The sequence below is a fragment of the Haemaphysalis longicornis genome, unplaced genomic scaffold, assembly GCF_048455015.1.
Source record: "Haemaphysalis longicornis isolate Haplotype H1 unplaced genomic scaffold, Haemaphysalis longicornis Haplotype H1 scaffold_2, whole genome shotgun sequence".
Classification (NCBI taxonomy): domain Eukaryota; kingdom Metazoa; phylum Arthropoda; class Arachnida; order Ixodida; family Ixodidae; genus Haemaphysalis; species Haemaphysalis longicornis.
The window spans coordinates 237,081,400-237,099,647 of NW_027526295.1; the positions used below are offsets into that span (position 1 = coordinate 237,081,400).

General features: G+C 45.1%; 1 protein-coding gene across 1 annotated transcript in view; it reads left to right on the forward strand.

Moving 5' to 3' along the window:
• The window catches only part of LOC144170189 (lysosomal dipeptide transporter MFSD1-like), a 25,549-nt gene continuing 7,301 nt past the window's right edge, over window positions 1–18,248 (forward strand). The window contains exons 1-9 of the mRNA XM_077699815.1: window positions 1–247; window positions 1,219–1,427; window positions 5,621–5,688; window positions 6,553–6,661; window positions 8,290–8,386; window positions 9,008–9,106; window positions 11,542–11,653; window positions 15,938–15,994; window positions 17,418–17,574. Coding sequence (XP_077555941.1) covers window positions 82–247; window positions 1,219–1,427; window positions 5,621–5,688; window positions 6,553–6,661; window positions 8,290–8,386; window positions 9,008–9,106; window positions 11,542–11,653; window positions 15,938–15,994; window positions 17,418–17,574 — 1,074 coding nt within the window. The 5' untranslated portion in view covers window positions 1–81. The remainder of the gene's footprint in view (window positions 248–1,218; window positions 1,428–5,620; window positions 5,689–6,552; window positions 6,662–8,289; window positions 8,387–9,007; window positions 9,107–11,541; window positions 11,654–15,937; window positions 15,995–17,417; window positions 17,575–18,248) is intronic.

Here is an 18,248-nt window from a genome sequence, read left to right on the forward strand (position 1 = left end):
AGGGGAGTGGGGGGAGTTGGTGCTGTCAGCTGAGAGCCCGCGCAGGCACGTGAGAGGTGTTGCTGCTGTTGCCGCGGGAGGATGACGGAGTCCGACACAGCGGGACTAGTGGCTTCCGACCACGAAGGCGCGGCGCAAGAAAATGAAGTCACATTCAGTTCTGGGAACTGCGCCGGCGCCTTCTGCGACCCCCGCACCAGGGCGCACCGCCTTATTGTCCTCGTCTTTCTCTGCTTCCTAGCATTTGGTAAGTAGTGCGTCGCCTTGTCAAATGCTAAGGGTAGGTGCCATAGAGTTGGCCATTTGGGCAACGCAGTGACTCGTAGGAAATGCAGTGAGCTTGGAAATGCCTAACAGCCGCGTACAGCAACTACCTTCGCTTCGGTCCGTGTGAAGTATTTGTGTCAACTCCATATGGCAGTTGGCGTTGTTAAGCTATTTTGAGGTCACTAAATGTCGCTAGAGCAATTGTGTGACTCGGAGAGCGACCACGAATAATGAACACCCAACAGCTAAGACGATATCTGGTTCGTTCTTGTGCTGGGAAAGTAGAACGCGCTAGTTGCACAGCATAGAATACAACGGAGGTGGGTTCTTTGGCACGTATCTTATCTTGGAAGGACTTTCCTTTTGTTCTGAAAATATCTGCGGGAATGATCAACGACCGGCTTTAGTTATCTGCAAAGCCGATCATCTCGGTAGATAGCTACACGTTCTTTGCGTTGTAAGGAGCGTCCCCCCGTCACATGGTTCATACATTGTGGGCGGTTAGTGAACTGAAGAAATGGATTCATTAAACGCGGTGACTCAGTGGCAAGGAGTTCTGCTTCTGAGCCCAAAGACGCGGGTTCGATCCCGGTCCCGGCGGCTGTTTTTTTTTTTTTTTTTTTTTGGATGGAGGGGAAGAATAAAAAAACGCTGCGGTGTCGAGAATGCGGCGCAAGTTCAAAATCCGCACACGCCCTAAATTAATCCGCAGCACCCCACACCTGCTTTGTCATATCTCAGTTCAACGTTTTTAGATTAGGTAATCTAAAAACGTTGGCTCAGTTGCAGCTTCGATGGGCGTATATAGTGTGGCATATACAACTTCCAAAATTTGAAACCTTCATCCTTCTTCTGGGTTTTATTTTTGTGTGTGTGTGTGGCTTTAAAGAGTCCCTACGTGATGTTAATCAATTTTCGCTGCTACATCATTTCTCGCATCTCTCTGTGCAGGAAGCTACTACTGCTTTGACAATCCCGGTGCCCTGCAGAGCCAGATAGAAAATGTTATGGGCGTGCGGGCAGCGGAGTTCAGCAGCCTGTACGCCTGGTATTCATGGCCGAACACCGTCCTCTGCTTTGCCGGAGGCTTTCTCATTGACCGAGTGTTTGGCATTCGCCTCGGGGCCTTCCTTTTCGCTACGATTATCATCGTGGGGCAGGCAAGCCACGTCCTTTGTCCTATATGTCTAAAGTGCTTAACTGACACAATTGGGGAGGGATTGTAGATCAAGGCTGGGCTATGTAGGCCAGTGGTGCAGCCCACATTGTACTGACAGCAAAGCGTGCAAGCTTTTGCATTCGTCATTGACACCAGGCAGGTGCAACTGCACATGCCTGTGTTGAAGAGTAGATGAGCAGATCTGCGCTGCAAAGAGGCTAGTTCAACTTCAGCACTGTGCAAAGAGACAGTCACGGGCATGTTACCAATAAAAAGTAACCCTGTTACAGTTACAGCTACCTAAGCCAAAAAAGTAACTTTGTTACAGTTAGTTACCGAGCTTCCAAGAGTAACATGTTACAGTTAGTTATTGTAAAAAAGTAACGTCATTACTTCTCCGATACTGTATAAAACCAAGTAATACATCACAAACCAAAGACAGTTTATTCAATAGAAACGTATGAAGGCATGCGGGAAGTCAGAATTGCACGTGGTAAAACTTTAGACAAAGGGAAGTTAAAAGGGGGGCACACTCAAGCCCAACACCAACAATCGTTGCGTGCGCCTCATTTTGTTGCATCAACACTTTATGGATGCACCCTAGGTGTAATTATGCGACCTCCTATTTTAAACTGCAAGAGGAGCCATGTAGGGGAATGGAGAAAGGTGGAGAGGATATGGGAAAGAAGGGAGTTCGGAAAAATGGAAAGCCCGAATTATACGTTGGCCTCTAATGGTTGTTGCTGTTGGGTCTTTTTTTATAAAAAAGAGTAACTAACAGTATTTCCTGTTACAGTTACCATACAGAAAAGTAACAGTGTCACAGTCACTGAAAAAGGTAGCTGGTTTCTCTGGTAACGCATTAGTAGTAACTAGTTACCGCCCATGACTGCAAAGAGAGAGAGAGCTTTGGGATGGCTATTACAGGGATGGTTTGCAATAAACTGGGGCTGCAGCTTGCCTACACAAATAGTAATCAACTGGTGGTCACTGCCGAAGATACTAATGATTAAATTCAGATAATCGGGCAGTGGCTGGTTGTTTGCCTGCCTAGTGAGCGCAGCCGGCAGCCGTCATTTCAAAATTAAGGCTGCCGTTTTGGAAAATTTGCCCCCTAAAAAGCCCTTAAAGCTGCTGACGCATTTCATTAGCAAAAAACAGCTTGTCACACGTTTAAGGGAAAATGAGGCAAGTAAACACCCTCTCTAATTTCTGCACAGGTTCTAACCAAACCTGGTGCAAAAGTGTAGTTGACTGACAGTCAAAACAGTATACAGTTTGTATCCATCTTGTGTAATTTTCAAGTTATGAATGCGTTCATCCCATAATTAAGGAACTTGATAAAGATTAAATTTCTTCAAACTCTTGTGCCACTGGTTTCACAAAGATGTGTAGGAGGGTTTCACGGCCATCACACTCCCAGATGGCGCTGCCAGTGTCGAGGCTCACACGCCATTTGTGCGTTTGCTCCCACCAGCACGGTCAAAGATTACACTGTTTGTGGTGCCGGCCTCGGTGTCTTATAATGTGGGCGGAGATGGTTAAAAATGTTGTTTGCGGCTTCGATGGCCATTAAAAAAAAACTGGAAACGAAAATGTCGGCGAAGTTACATTTCGCATACCGAAGGCAGTCTGCAACCTGTGCAAGAAGATTTGAAAGAAGTCGCGATGATCGGAAGTTGTCATGACTGCAAGGGCTTCAATTATCTGGTAAAGAACTACCGCGTGTGCAGCGAATGTTTTATTGACCAATATCTGCACTACCGCGCCTTGTCACTGATCGCCTGGGGATGACACACCTGAAAAAAAGAGAGGAAAGGCACAGCCCAGTGGAAGTAGTGTTTTAAAACCAATATTTTAAAAGTGTGCAGCCAAAGGCCAAACAGTTGTACAGTGAGCTAATGTGTTACTTAAGCCACCCGCATTTCCTAATTTAAACGCGGCACAACTATTCGCGTTTCATTTGGTGCTTGCATTACACATTACTAAGTCACATGTTCAGTTCATGGCTATGGTAGAGATGTGTGCCTGTCGTATTCGAATTACTTTTATCACCAGCACCTGCAAAAGGTTGTCCATCAATCACAAAGTGTCTTTTTTCCAAAATGTGCAGCTACGTGCGGGCGAGGTTAATCATAAAGAGCAAAACATTTGCTGCTGCTCTGTGAGTGAGCTAGGCATTTTTCTAGTGCCAGTCACCACTTACATCTGTCAGCACTCGCTAAAGCTCCCACACGGTGAGCATCTTTCATACGAAGGCTGCACGAAGGCAGTGTACACAAATCTTACATTGCTGGCAGTGATGCGACGGCCAACTAACCCCTTGACGCGTGGCTCTTGCATCCATGCCCTTGCCACGTAATTAAATTATGTAATTGTGCATAAAGCATACTTTTGTATGCTTTCAGGCCTTTCTGCATAACAAAGCAAATATCATGGACAAGGTTGTCGCTGATGTCGCAAACTCAACCCGTGGCAACAAGTTCACATCCCACACCGTATCTTTGGCGTAATTGTCTTCAGGGCCTAAGCCACTGCATAGTGGTATTTTCTCCAAGTACTGACGCTTTGCTGTTTTGCTCAGGTCACAAGCATTGGCACTGAGCCACGTAATGTTTGCAAAATTGCAGAAGCTCTGGGCACCAAACAGCCAGGGTGGCCAGCGAGAGTGCTCTACGCGCCGCAAGCACAACCATACACGCACAATTATACAAAGGAGCCGGTAGTGCTCCTACCAGATGATCTCAAGTGCGACCCTCCTATTGTATGCTATAAAGCTGTTCATTAGCTCTTTCCAGGCTCTGTAGCTACAAATCTAAAAAGCATATACAAATTTTCAGCAGACACACATTTTTCACCCGTTGAATAGGGCATGAATGTTGTGCTGTTTTTGTTGATGCTTACTGATATACAAAAATAAATGAACAGCTGTACTGCACACAAAATGCCTTTGTGAATGCAGTGGCACAAGAATAGAAATTTCAGCTTTGAGTTCTTTCATTGAGGGATGAACAAATTAAGCAGGATACATTTATGACTTCAAAACTGTGCAGGATAGCTACAAACTGATTTCTGTTTCGACATTTTCATAGTCAAACGTACCTGTGCGCTAAATGTGGTTACAACTGGTGCATAAATAGCAGAAGCAGAATTAGTTTTAATTGCCACAAGTATGCTGCACCATCTCTTGAGTAGCTCTCGCTCTAGCGCAACTGCCTTTGGGGTCAAAAGAATTGCGAACAAATTGCACCTTCCGTTTCCTTAGAAAGCACTCAAGGGGAAGTTCAAGTCCAATTCTAGCCGCTTTTATCTCCCGAGGCAAGAACAAAGCCATCGCTGTTACATAGCATATGCTTACTGTACACTGAAAAGCCCTGCAAAGTTTTACTGGGTTTCATCATCGGCAATCCAAAGTTCTTTCCTCACAAAGGTGTCGAATAAGTGTTCTGACTGCCCCTTTTTTGGCCGCTCCACTAAGTACATTGCAGGGTCCTTGCCATGTCATATTATGGTGCAGTAAGCAGGTGATTTGAAACCGACCCCATTAAACACTAATCCCTCAGCGATGGTTGCAAATCTTCTGTTATAACAAAATGGTAACGAGGTATGAGCTTCCCAGTATTTCGAATAAAGCATAGTTGTGTTGCCTTCACAGCTCTTTCTTGAATAAATGCTACTGCCCCAGGGTTGTATATTCGTATTTATGTTAGTGGGTAATCTTCTCCCCTCATGGGCCAACTTGTTTATGGACCAAAGTGTCTTTTTAACGTTTACAGGCTATGAATAGAAATTCTTTTAAACTTGCAGCATAACATTTCTGTGGACCTAAAACCGCTCGATGCAATAGTGCGTGGTGGCTCAGTGGCTAAGACGTTGTGCTGCTGAGCACAAGGTCGCAGGTTCGATTCCCGGCCATGGCGGCCGCTTCTCGATGAAGGCGACAAGCCAAAACGCCCGTGTGTACGAGATTTCGGCTCACGTTAAAGGTTAAATATCCCCAGGTGGTCAAAATTAATCCGGAGCCCTCCACTACGGCGCGTCCCATCGCCTGCGTTGCGTCGGCGTGTTAAACCCAACCATCAATCAATCAACGCAATACTGGAAATAAAAGTACCCATTTTCATCAGCGTTTGCAACGAACTGTGGTGCTATAAAAAAAAAATCACTAATATTTTCTCTTTCTCTTTTCCTCAGATTGTATTCGCTATGGGAGCCTTTGTTAATCGTTTCTGGCTGATGCAGTTCGGAAGATTCATTTTTGGGTATGTCCTCTTCTAAGTTATTTTCAGTAGCACCGGGTATACAGGGAAGTTTATGGCGGTTCTTAGCTGCAAAGCCTTTTCTTTTTTGTTATGTAAACCAACAAACTGCAATTATTGTGGTCTGGAGCAAATGATGTGTCATTTTCTATGTGAGCTAGGCATCAGTAAGACTTGCAATGCGCAGTTTTTTTTTTTTTTTTTGCAATAATGTAGGTTCTACATATACTATATACTATCCTCTGTGTGAACATATGCTTCACGGCAATATAAACTTTGCTAGCATGTAAGCTTCAAACGTTTTTGGCATGTTTTTTTCATGGTGTTCACATTTGGTAGCATATTCTTAGATGTACAACAGCTACATGAATAAAAAACATATTGGCATGCCTTCACATCTTCCTAGGTGGCATGGGTGAAAACAGAGGTGTGAGAGAACTTCTAAAGTGCGTTATGTATTTACGAAGCAACATTTTCACGCTTAATGTTGTGTGTGCGTGTTTATGCATACCGCTATCATGGAGGTATTGTTGTTGGTGCACCTACAGCGCATTTTTACAAGCATAGGTGCTTCATTTGGTTCACCAAGATGAAGACACAAATCCCCACTACAGTTCTTTGGTAGATAGCCCTGTAATGTCCCTTTCATTAAGGGAGTAGTGTTGTACACTGTAAAAAGTGGAAGTATTAGGCACAATGCAGAATGCTTTCTTGGAGTTCAGCTGTAGCACAAATGCCACTTTGTGTGCTTGTTTTCGGGAAAACCTGGAAGCCTTATCGTTGGCACCGTGTTTCCTTATCTCCTCCTGTGTCAGTGCATTTTCTTGCTGTGAGGGGTGTTTCACTCAGTTGCCGGCCTTCACGCAGGGTGGGAGGTGAATCTCTGGCAGTTGCCCAGAACACCTACTCAGTGGCTTGGTTCAAGGACAAGGAGCTGAACACGGTCTTTGGACTTCAGCTCAGCATCTCCAGGCTGGTGAGTGGCACATCCAACATCAGAACGTTCACGAAGTCAAATGAGACACGGACAGATTACCCCATTGTGTTGCTGAGCACAAGGACGTGGGTTCAATCCCCGGTGGCGGCCGCCACTTTTCTGATAGAGGTGAAAAGCAAGAATGCCCGTGTACGAGATTTCGACGCACGTTAAAGATCCCCAGGTGGTCAAAATTAATCCGCGGAGCCCTCCACTACGGCACGCCTCATCGCCTGCATTGTGTTGGCACGTTAAACCCTACAATAATTATTAAAAAAAATTACCCTGTAATGGACGCCACATGAACTGCTTTAAGTACACTACCCTTTTGAATGCTAACTTTATAAAAAGGTGGGAAAATGGGAGTATAGGATGTTAAAAGAAAGGTTTAATGCCTAAACATTTTTATTACGTGCCCTTTTTTGGTGCCTGCCAGTGACAACCTCTGCTACAAAGCACAATCTTTCAAGAGACCTTACAAAACTTCACTGGGGCTCTATATTTAGTATCGGACTCATCGTGGGGAGTCTGCGGATTCCCCGAAGTCATAGGGATACATGGGAAAATCGAACGCCGGACTGCTCCTCGGGGAGTCTGCGGTGAGTCCGAGACTGTAAATCGAAGAGCCCCACTGCTTGACTGCCGAGGCCATTCATGGTCGGTGACACAACAGAGAACTCTCCTCACTGTCAAATAACCTGGCAGGGGTGCTGTGTTCTGCGAGATGGACGCTGCGTTACCAGTGACAAGGAGTTGGTCCTTGATGTCTAACTTTGGCTGGTAGCAGAGTAGGGAATGTGACTGGGTCCATGAATTCAATAACAATACAAGCTTTATAAAACACAATAGGCAAACTACAAGGCAGAATAGCTTAAAAGGCAGTAGAACACATACAGTAGTACCACTGCAGTATACAACAGAGCATAAAATGTGAGTGCTTGGTTGCATTTACAAGAGGCACAAATAAGAGTAATTGAGATACAATACTACATGTAACTGGGAATAATTAACGGGATACATTACAACACTGCAGATAAGTGGTGTGAGATAAGGACAATGCCAGAATCTAACGAGCTATAAAGTCAAGTTCACTGTCATACTTGAATAAAGTAACTAGGTGCTTGTGATTGTCAGCGTTTATGTCTTACTAGGACCCTTCCCGTATGGCTGTCCAAAAGAAGCAAAGCTTTCGTTGACAGATGCTCACATTGCTTGGGAAACCTTTGGCAATATTGTCTTGGCGTCGAATAAAGTTGCATACACTCTTGAAAAGTGCGGCAAAAAGGCAATTATGTGACTTATTGACAGTAAAGCCCGGACTGTCGCAGCGTGCCTTGCTTCATGCTCAACACAGGCACCTTCCTCAAGGCACAGTATTTTCTGGTCACCAAAGTCGGTGGACATTTTGTTTTTTTTGCGATTATGTCTTTACGCAGGCCCCATCTAGCTCTTTCTATTGTTTTGCTTTCTGCTAGGGTTGAGAGAACCTCCTGATAGAATGGTACAACCCTTGCACGTTGCACTTTTGTTGCTTTGTGGAAGTCGACAATGGCGAGCTTGTGCTTGTATAGAGACTTCTGCAGGCAGTGTATGTTTTCATCTACCCAATCGACTGTTTCCGCTTCCAGGGGAGCACTGCCAACTTTATGACCATGCCGTTCCTGTACGCGGCTATTTCCAAGGTGTACCCCGGTGTGGGAGGACTTGGAATTACACTGCTCATTGGTATGCAGGTCTCGCTTTACGAGCTCGCTGAGAACTTTTGCTCTTTCTTTTTTCTGCTTTCTGCTTTTTGCTTTTCTTACCAGAGAAACATTGATGCTTGGTAGCAACAGTATTGCTTTGTCTCTTTTCAATGTTATTGCCACCTTCAGTACTAATCTTTGAATTGCCAGCTCAAACTGTTTGCTCGTCCTTTTGCCTTAAAGTTGCAAGAAAAGCATCAATTCGGTCACTTATTTGTGTTTATTGATATATATAAAATGTATACTGCATACAAATCATTCACGACAAGCAAAGAACACAAGAACAAAATTCAGTGATTGGTAAAAGTACAAACGCCTGTGACAGGCTTTGTTGTACATTAGGTAAAGCCTGCCTGCACAGCATCTAAAAAGTTCACTATGAATTCTGCTCTTTGTGCTGCATGCATCACCATTGACAGCGAAAACTCAGCACCTGTGAAGGCTGATTGGGATTAAACTGGCAACACCATTTGCATGCCTTTGTTCTGCCAGGATGGTTTTTGGGGTAGTTATGAAGCCACAGTAAGTATTGCAACTGGAATCGCCAATTCGGTGCAATTTATTTTTTGCTGAGCTTCTTTTCTCTTCCTTTTGTTTCCAGCTGCCTCCTGGTGTGTCATGTCAATGCTGTGTGCCGTGGTGCTGGCTGTGCTCGACCGTAGAGCACAACGCATCTTGGGACGTGATGACGCCGTGAGCGGTGAGGGGGCTCTCCTTTGCATTGATGGAAAGGGAATCATTGCTCGTCAAGTGCAAGAGAAGCAATGAAGGCACAGTAGGTGCTTGAGGTGGTTCATGTTTCTTTCTTAAGTGAAGCTTTAGTGCTCTCACTGATGATATCTGTAACGCAAAAACGGCTGAAATGAAAAAGAAAACTTGCTCCATTTGACATAATCGAAGTGGTTTGGGTTTGGAGAGGGGTGCATGAATGTGCAAAATTACAGAAAAATCCTGCGCCCCACAGTGTGAAGATGACAATGATACTTCAAGGAGCCATGAAGAGAAAACACAAGTTTGGTTCATTCGAAAGATTGCCTCGTTAGAACCATAACGACACCACTTATAACGCAAACTTCGCTCAAATAAGCTACATAATTAGGAAAAACGGGAATGGTCATGCGACCCACCAGCTCATTTCCCGCAACAGAACCTATGCCGTCACATGGGCTAAGCTCTGCGATTGGCGGAGGCCGGCAAAAGCAAACGCATGTTAGGCAGGGCTTACAGCTTGCATAGCGAGCTAAATGCCCGTGAAACATACTGCGCATTCTTTTTATGACAAAGAACGGTGGAGTAAACGGTTGAAGGTCCGAACGAACTCGCAAGCGTGTGCGCCAATGCGTACGAAACTAGCGCGCCGGCCGAGCTCGACATCTCGCCGTCGCGCAGACGAATTTTCGGGTTCGAGGCTCTTCGGGGCCAACGAACCGTTCCAGCACGCACAGCCGCGACCTTGCTTCGTATCGTAATCCCTTCACAGGAGGTTGGCCGTCATATCGCCAACCAGCAAAGGTAAAAATAGAAACGAGGGGAGTAAGGAACAGCAAGAAGCGACGAGATAGTGCCTGTCGTCGCGTAAGTTTCGAATGGTGTTGGTTTGCTGCTGTCGTTACGAGCTCGTTTCCAGTTTACAACCACTGAAAACTTCAGTTTGTTCAGTTACGGCAGGGACCCTTACGTTAGCTCACTCCTGGAACATGCTGGCGCTCGTTGCCGACTTCGTCAAATCGCTCTGACCTTGGGGAAAAAAATGCCGTAAACACCGCGCATTGACGCTCGTATCTTTCTGGTCGAAGCAGAGAGCTCGCGCGAACGGCTTTCCATACACGACACCGGCCAACTGGCATAAGTGATACTGCTACTGAAATTGAACTATTATTAACCGTAATCAACATACGTACCAGTCTATATTCGTCCGTCGCGACGGGGCTGACGAGGCAGCGGTGCCGACGGCTGGGCGTTCGTCTGTTGTGGCTATCGCGGAATGGTCGCTTTCCCGTCCACCGCGTATCCCACAACCCTTGCCGCTCGTGCACTTAGAAGCATTGAGCGTTTTTGTGGTGTGAGGTTGTTAAATGCAAGCCCGAGCTCCTCGGCGAGAGTTTTGTTCTCCGGATCAGGCGATTCCATGACTAGGGCTGCGGGTGCACTAGGTTTTACTAGTATTTTTAAAATGGCCGCCGTCTCGATCGACTCCCGCGTGTGGGTGCTATATGGAGTCGACATACTAAGTATCTGTTTCATGGACCGGCTTTATGACGCCATTGTACACGTCACGGAATGTTCAATTTTAGCGGGAGATTTAAAATTTTGGCTTAAATTGCCTTATTTATCAGTGAATAAAGCATCATTTGCTTCCGGGAAAGCGCTTGGGGTACTATGAAACACCTAATCTTTCGAATAAAACAAACTTTTGTTTTCTCTTCATGGCTCCTTTCATGAGAAAGCTTCGCATTCAACCATTGTCGTCGTTAGACGAAGGGGTGCCTGATTTTTACAGCGAAGCTATGTACACTCAAACCTTATAACGTAACAAGATTTAATGAAATACTGGATATAACAAAGTAAATTAAATTCTTCTTGAAATCTTCATTGAGAACAATGCATTTGAAACCTCGTTGTTACGAAGTAAAATTGACCTGCCAATGGATAGAACGAACTATATTAGCCTTCCCCCCAAAGAAAAGCCGACCACTGTGCATGAATTATTCCGTAGAGTTCGACAGTTGTTTGGCACGGCTGTTTTAAAACTCCCACATCGACCCCGTGGCCATGCGCAGCTGGGGTGGGCGGGCTACGTGACGGCAGTGAGAAGCAATGCAAGGTGGTTTCCCTCAATGCTGATGTTAATGAGGTCACTATGGAGGAGCCGACCGACGATTGTCGCTAATGTTGCCCAACAAACCGACGCAAGCGATATGAGGAAGACAAAATTAATCCGGAGCCCTCCATTACGGCGCGCCTCATCGCCTGCATTGCGTCAGCTCGTCAAACCCTGCAATCAATCAATCAATTAATGCTTTGCACGTTAAAGAAGAGCAATTTTCAAAAGCAGAACGGGGAAATCAAAGCTAAAGTTTCGTGTTCCACAGCTCTATCTTGCGCCTGATGCATGGTGTTCTGCTGCTTTTGCAGGTGAGGTGGTGAAGCTGACTGATGTGCGCCACTTCCCCAGCACGTTCTGGCTGCTGTCCTTCATCTGCGTCGCTTACTATGTCACCATCTTTCCCTTCATCGGCCTGGGCACGTGAGTATTGCTGAAGAGGTCTTCAGTTGGATACTGTGCTTGGGTTGGCCGGGCATGGAACCGTTAGGTCCTGTGGGATAAATGCCAAGGTTACGGCTAACACTTGGTACTGCACTCACTGAGACGGGAAACTTTGTTGCAGGCACAGTGCTGTTGAATTGGGCTGAAAACACATTCCGAGTTCCCAGTGACCCTGCTGGAGTAAACCAGACTGTGTTGTTGGCAGGCGTTATATTGGATGCCTTAAAAAGGGACAGACAACCGATTTATGTGGAGGGCACATCGTCTAGCATTTTATATAGTGGGGTAACCGCAATGAAGAAAAAAAAAAAAAAAAACTCTGGGCCTTCGCGGGGTTGAACTACTGACCTCCAAAAGCACAGCCTGATGTGTTAACCACTCGGAGCCCATGGGCAAGGTGCAAGAACTTCGCATAAAATGCCTGGGTGTCAAAAAGTATCTGCGAGTGTTTGTGCAGTTTTTGTCGTGTTTCAGAAATTCTGGCAGCGGTAGCATTTATTCATCACAAACCGATCTTGCAGATGAGCCTCATCATGCTAATACCACAAGAAATTAAGCCAGAGCTTCCTCGTTTAACACATATATCCCCGACGCAGGCCAAGGAAAGCCCCACTATAGAATTGAGGTTGCCTTTGGTTACAGCCTTCCAACAAAAATAGCTTGGTTTAATTTGTCTCATGGCAGCCGATTGCTGAAGGATAAAAAAAAAAGTGTTTTTCGGTGAACGGAACTGCACTTCCCAGTGCAGAAGCATGGCCCCCGAATGTCGCTGGGAAGCAAGTCTCTGAACATTGAGACACTCCAGCCAGACTGAAAGCACTGAATCAACCGTCTGCTTTGTGATGCTCGCTGCGATACTCACTGCTTGCTGCTTTGCGATGCTCGGCAGATATCAGCGTCGGCGTCGACGCCGATATCCACCATATAGACATCGTCATGTGGAATGCAGACAGACGATTTGGCATGCATTTTAGCGAAGCGCGCAGACGCCTGTCATCGGGCAATGCAGAGAGCAAGAAAGTAGCTCTTCCAGAGCTCATTGTAACACGGCTTGAAAGGGCACACAAGTGCCCGAAGCAGACAGTAGTGTCTTCCCCTGTTACTATGCAAGGTTAAGTTTTATGCTTCATCTAAGGAAAAAATACGACCTGAAGCATTATTTAGGCTCGTTTGGTAGATACAATGACATATAAAAAACTTTGCAAGCTCTGCCAATCGTAAGGTGCGTAGGGTCCCCACGTTGCATTGTCATATGCAGAGGCTTCGGGTGTGACATGGGCAGTGCAGCATTTGCTTGTATTTTTAGACATAAATATTGAATAACTTTCTTATTTCCACAGCCATCCTGATAATTCTTTTTGCGTTTGTACCTGAACGACACGAAGAATGGATGTAGGGCCAGAAAAGTACCTGTAAAGGAAGCATTGCAGGGGTCCTTTAAAGGGACGGACAACAGATTTTTGTCGCGTATATGTTCTGTAGCTCATATGAAAGCCAGAGTTTTTTGTAGCCCGATAACCACGATCAATTCATAAACAAATTGGTGGAAATAATTTTAATTTGTCAGCAAACTTTCTTAAATCGGAAGGGTGGCGGTTCATAGTGTCAAAACTTGACACTACAATATGTGTCCCGGTCACGTGGCCTGCAAACCTAGCAGCTACTGTAACTGCTGAAACATTTTTCACTTATTAAAAACCTTTTAACACAAGTATTTGTATAAGTTTAAATTCTATATGCATTTTTAAACGTTATTTTGAAAATTTTTAAGACACGCCACCTGTCGCTGCTGGGTTGCTCTCAGTGTGGCTAACTGAGCCTCCATGCCCAGAATCAACGGCAGCGTTCAGTAAACAGACCCAGTGAAGGAGCTTTGACGATTCTGCCGGAGTCAGGGGCATTTGTTCTGCCAAAATATTCGATTTCAGTTTCCAAATACGCCAAGGCAGCTTAAAGAAAAAAAAAAAGGACGCGCCTGAGGAGAATCAAACTTCCAACCCCCACAACGTGAAGCCAGATTCTACTTATCGTCCATCACAACAGATGGCGCCTTCGGGCAAAATAGACTCATGAATTTATAAAGAAAACAAATAAAGGAATAAGAAAGCCTACGATTCACAATGTTTTTAGCTGGGGACAAGTTTTTCAATACCGCTTTTTATTTTGCATACAGACAAACGTATGTTGCCACGCTACTGTATGTCATGGTTGCCAGCATTATTTTTGGGAGGATACATACGGCTCGTAGATCTAAAAATTTCGATTTAAAAAGTGCTAAGGCATTTTCAGCAAAACCGCTTCTCGTTAACCCTTTGAGGGTCGAATTTTTTCGCCAAATGCGTCCCCCCAGGGTCGATTTTTTTTATTGCTGATTTAAACTCTACGGACGAATCTATATCCAGAAAAAATAATCAAATTTTTTTGCGTGACCGTAAAGTGACAAAAAAATCATTTGTGTTGTTACATACGTGTGGTTTATTATGGCTTTACACAAGAAAAATTCTAAATAAAAACGAGAGAGTAACAAGCCGGCACCTTTTGAGTGAATCAAAATCGGATAGACATCAGTTTCACGGGCGCAAAAAGCGGGAAGCGCCCAGAGGACAATACCAAAACCAGCCACTGCGCGCGCGCGCGGGTGCGCGCGGTTGGATGCAGGAGCGATAGACGGCACACCGCTCATAAAATACAAAAAAAAAAAAAAACGAGAAAAGAGCCTCATCAGTTTCTCAGGCGACCTTGGTCTGTGGCAGGCGCAAGAAGCGAGAGGCGCACGGGTACCCGGTGGGCGATACCCAGCGCGTCCCCTTGTTAGCGGATGCACAAGCGATAGTTGGCGCGCCGCTGAAATAAATCATAAAAAAATAAAAAGAGCCACCGGCGCAAGAAAAAAATTTGACGTATTTCCGAAGTGTGGCAGCACATGCCAGGCAAGAGAAGTTGGTGAAAAACGCCCACTTTTTAAAGATACAAGCAATGAAGTACATGTACGTCATTGACCATTTTGAAAGTGTTTGCCGATGCCGTGCCGTACATGTACGGCCGTGACCCTCAAAGGGTTAAGGTGCTTTAAGTGATGCCCTTTCATTTGGGATAGAGAATATATGCTCGACAAAAATCGGTTGTCTGTCCCTTTAAGATCTGCTTGGTAATTTTTTGCCATTGTTTCATAAGTGGGAACAGTGCCTGCTACAATTTTTTTTTGTCTGGTCTATATGGTAAAAAAAATGAGAGAAGCAGGTCTGCTTTGAGCAAGGAAGCATCATGCCATTCATGGGCCCATATCAAATGAATAATAAATGTGGTGCAACCAGTACTTTTCACAGCTAATTTCGCTGCAAATGCTAACCCTCCTTTTGTTGCCTTTGGTAACTTTCATGCGAAAATTCATGGATCGGTTCGGGTCTCTTGGCATGCCGAGTGGCTCCTGGAGCAGCATTGTGAGCAACCTGGCATTCTGAGGCAGTATAGTTAGTGAACGGCGGTCGTGCGTCCTTTTCCAAGTTCCGGCGCTTGTGTAACTGCCACAACTCTACGCAGCTTGCATTGGTGTGCGGGGCTGCAGCAGAGACTTTGTAAACCGAAGGTGTATACAGAAGAGCCAAAACAAGTAGTGCACGCATGCCCCAAGTCAGTTCCACATGAGAGATGGTGACGCGACATCGTGCCACCAGTTTTCGCTACATTCCCCCACTGGTGTGAAATCTTTGTTCTTGTAATGCCCGCAAATAGCGCACTTTTCAGCGATTGCCTCATTGGAGTGCGGTGGTTAATGCCTGCCTAAGAAACTTCTTGGTTGCAACCACCACCTGGTAGCCATTTCAGTGTTGGGAAGTTAATCACACGCCTCTAACCTTGGATGCTTTGAAATATGGCTGATGTGATAAGCTGTTACCAGTGATGATATTCATTGTGACTGCACATGCTTTAATGTTGGGCAGTGCAATCAGCAACAAACCCTAGGAAGACTCTCAACATCGTAGCAACAAAAGGCGTCACGGACGATGCCACGGTCATTTGCTGCTGTCGTTGGTCATTGCTGATAACAAAAAGCAAATGGGTTGCAAGGCAGCTAAAAAGAGCCTCGTTAAACCCCATACGCTGTGGGTCATGCCAGCAAAGCTTGGCGTAGTAAGATTTAGTTGTTCCTGTCCCAAATTATTTGAGTACCGTGGCTATGATATGTGCATTTAAATGGCTTAGCAGCAATTGTGCGTTGACTAGCACTACATATGTTTACTGATTGCATGTCTGTTCCCACAGAGTGTTCTTCCAGAGGAAGTACGGGTTCTCGGCCGTTGCTGCCAACTCTGTCGATAGGTGAGTGTGTAGGGAGGAGCGTCTAACTGTTCATAACCAGGCTCACAGAGTGAGATTTTCTTGCATGTTTGTGTTTCAGTATTTGAAAGTGAATGTTCTAATGCTACTTACTACTACTGCCCTCCCTCATATTTTCAATCGGAAAGGAGGTGGCCTTTGCCGCACAGTGTAAAGATGGAGGTTTCGTGCAGGGCCCTCTACACCCATAAATACAACTTTTTAGGCAGCACCATCCTCATCTCATGCACATTTTAAGCACAAACCTGACATTGAAGGACCACCTAATAGCCTTGGCGCTCTTTGGTCGTAGACACCCTTGCACCAATAAGCACATACTACAACTGGTACAATTTGAAATATTGAGCTACACATCAGAACCAGTCGTAGCTGCCAACAAAGCAATTTCCTGGATGTGAATTAGGGTGAATGAAGACTACTGGGCTTATGGATAATCAAAAGGCAGCCAGGCACATCTGTGGAAAAATGTCTACATTTTTTGAATTTGCAATCAGATCACTTGCTTTTGGGGAATTATACATGGTGTTACAATTTGTCAAGTTATTTTCCAGTTGGAATGCTCTTGCTTATCTGTTCTGTCACAGTACTCTATTTTTACTGGTAATAACAATTCATTCTGTTCTGTCGTAAGCAGTGAAAGTTTGTGCCTGATTCGCTCTTTTTTTTAACTTGCTGCCTACTGCTAGGTAAATCATTTAGACGAGGTTAAACTAAGTTGTGAGCTTTTAGCACAGAAACTTTTCTGTGCATGTGTTCCTGGAACCAAGGACTGATTGGAATGTTTGACAAAAAGCTGATCATAAAAAGCATCGGCTAGTATTCCTCATAGACGAGTTGACTTGCATAAATAAGCTCAAGGCAGTTTTTTGTAGCCTTTTGAGCGACAAGTGGGACTCTTGCACTATTCATATCCAGTGCTAGGTTGTAGAAATGTTGAGACAATTCTTGTCTACATGAGCATATACAGTTGAGCCCACTTATAACAAACACATCGGCAAACGGAAATCAGTTCGTTATATCCATTTTTCGCTATATCTGGACACAAAATCTATGTATCCAAATGGTGCAGGGAAACGAAGATTTGTTCGTTGTGGCCGCTATTTCATTAAAACCGGGTTCGCCATATGTGGTCTGTACTGTAGCTCCAAAAGGTTCTCGTATTTAGCTTTGAAATCTTTGGCACTAATTCTATAAGTTTGGCTGGAAGGCTGTGATGCGCATATGGCGTGGTGAACTTGACTATTATTACTGTATGCCTCTGTAAACATGCAGCTGTTCAACCACTGTGTCTCCCTAGTTCAGGTTAAGGAAGCTTCAGAGTTTGTGTCCACCTCCTTGCCAGTGTGCACAGCAGACTGCCTCAATACGCACTGTGCCTTCCCCTGGTCTGCTTCTCACCTTGCAGCGTGCCATACCTGATCTCAGCATTTGCTTCGCCTGTGTTTGGCATTCTGGTGGACTTGCTGGGCAGGAATCTGATCTGGGTCACAGCGGCAGTTTTTGGCACGCTTGTCGCCCACGGATTGCTGGCATTCACTTTCCTGAACCCCTGGGTTGCCATGGTAAGCAAGCACGCTGCCCACCTGTTCCTTTGCGGTCGGTCCTTGTCACCAAAACTGCATTCCCTTGCTCTTGTCTAGACAGTGGTGCAAGAGGAAAGGTAAATTCCTCAACCCTGTTCTGTGCTTTGGCAAAAGGGGCAGACTTGTCGAAATCGGTGAATAGGTTTGGTTGGCACATGCGCCTCATTGTCAGGAATCATGTCAACATTGCCTTTACTATTAAAAATAAAATGTCTTGGAGGTAATACCTAGGCTATGGGCAATGTATTTGGGAACACATATGCTGTTAAGTACACCTGTTCTGACCTGTTTGGCCAGGTGTATGCAAGTCAGCATCCTTTTTGTTTTTGTTTATTTGGTAGCTATTTCAGTTATGCAGTTGTCGATTTGGTTGCAGGCAGAATGTTGTTTTTCAGCCTCTTCATTTTAGCTGCCGTGACTTTTGTGCTGTGAACTTGTGAATTTGTGCTGTAAATAATGTGGTGGGAACTGTGTTCCTAAACTGAAAAGGATAGGCAATGCTCTTAGAATGGGAACAGGTGTAGCTGGTTCTAGCACACTACTTTAGGCTACATGTCTGCAACCAGTCCATGTTATGGCTGGATTAGTTAGCATGGTTAACCTGAGATAAACTTCGAGTTGTCAGAGTTGCCCTTTATGCTGTTGCAAAACTT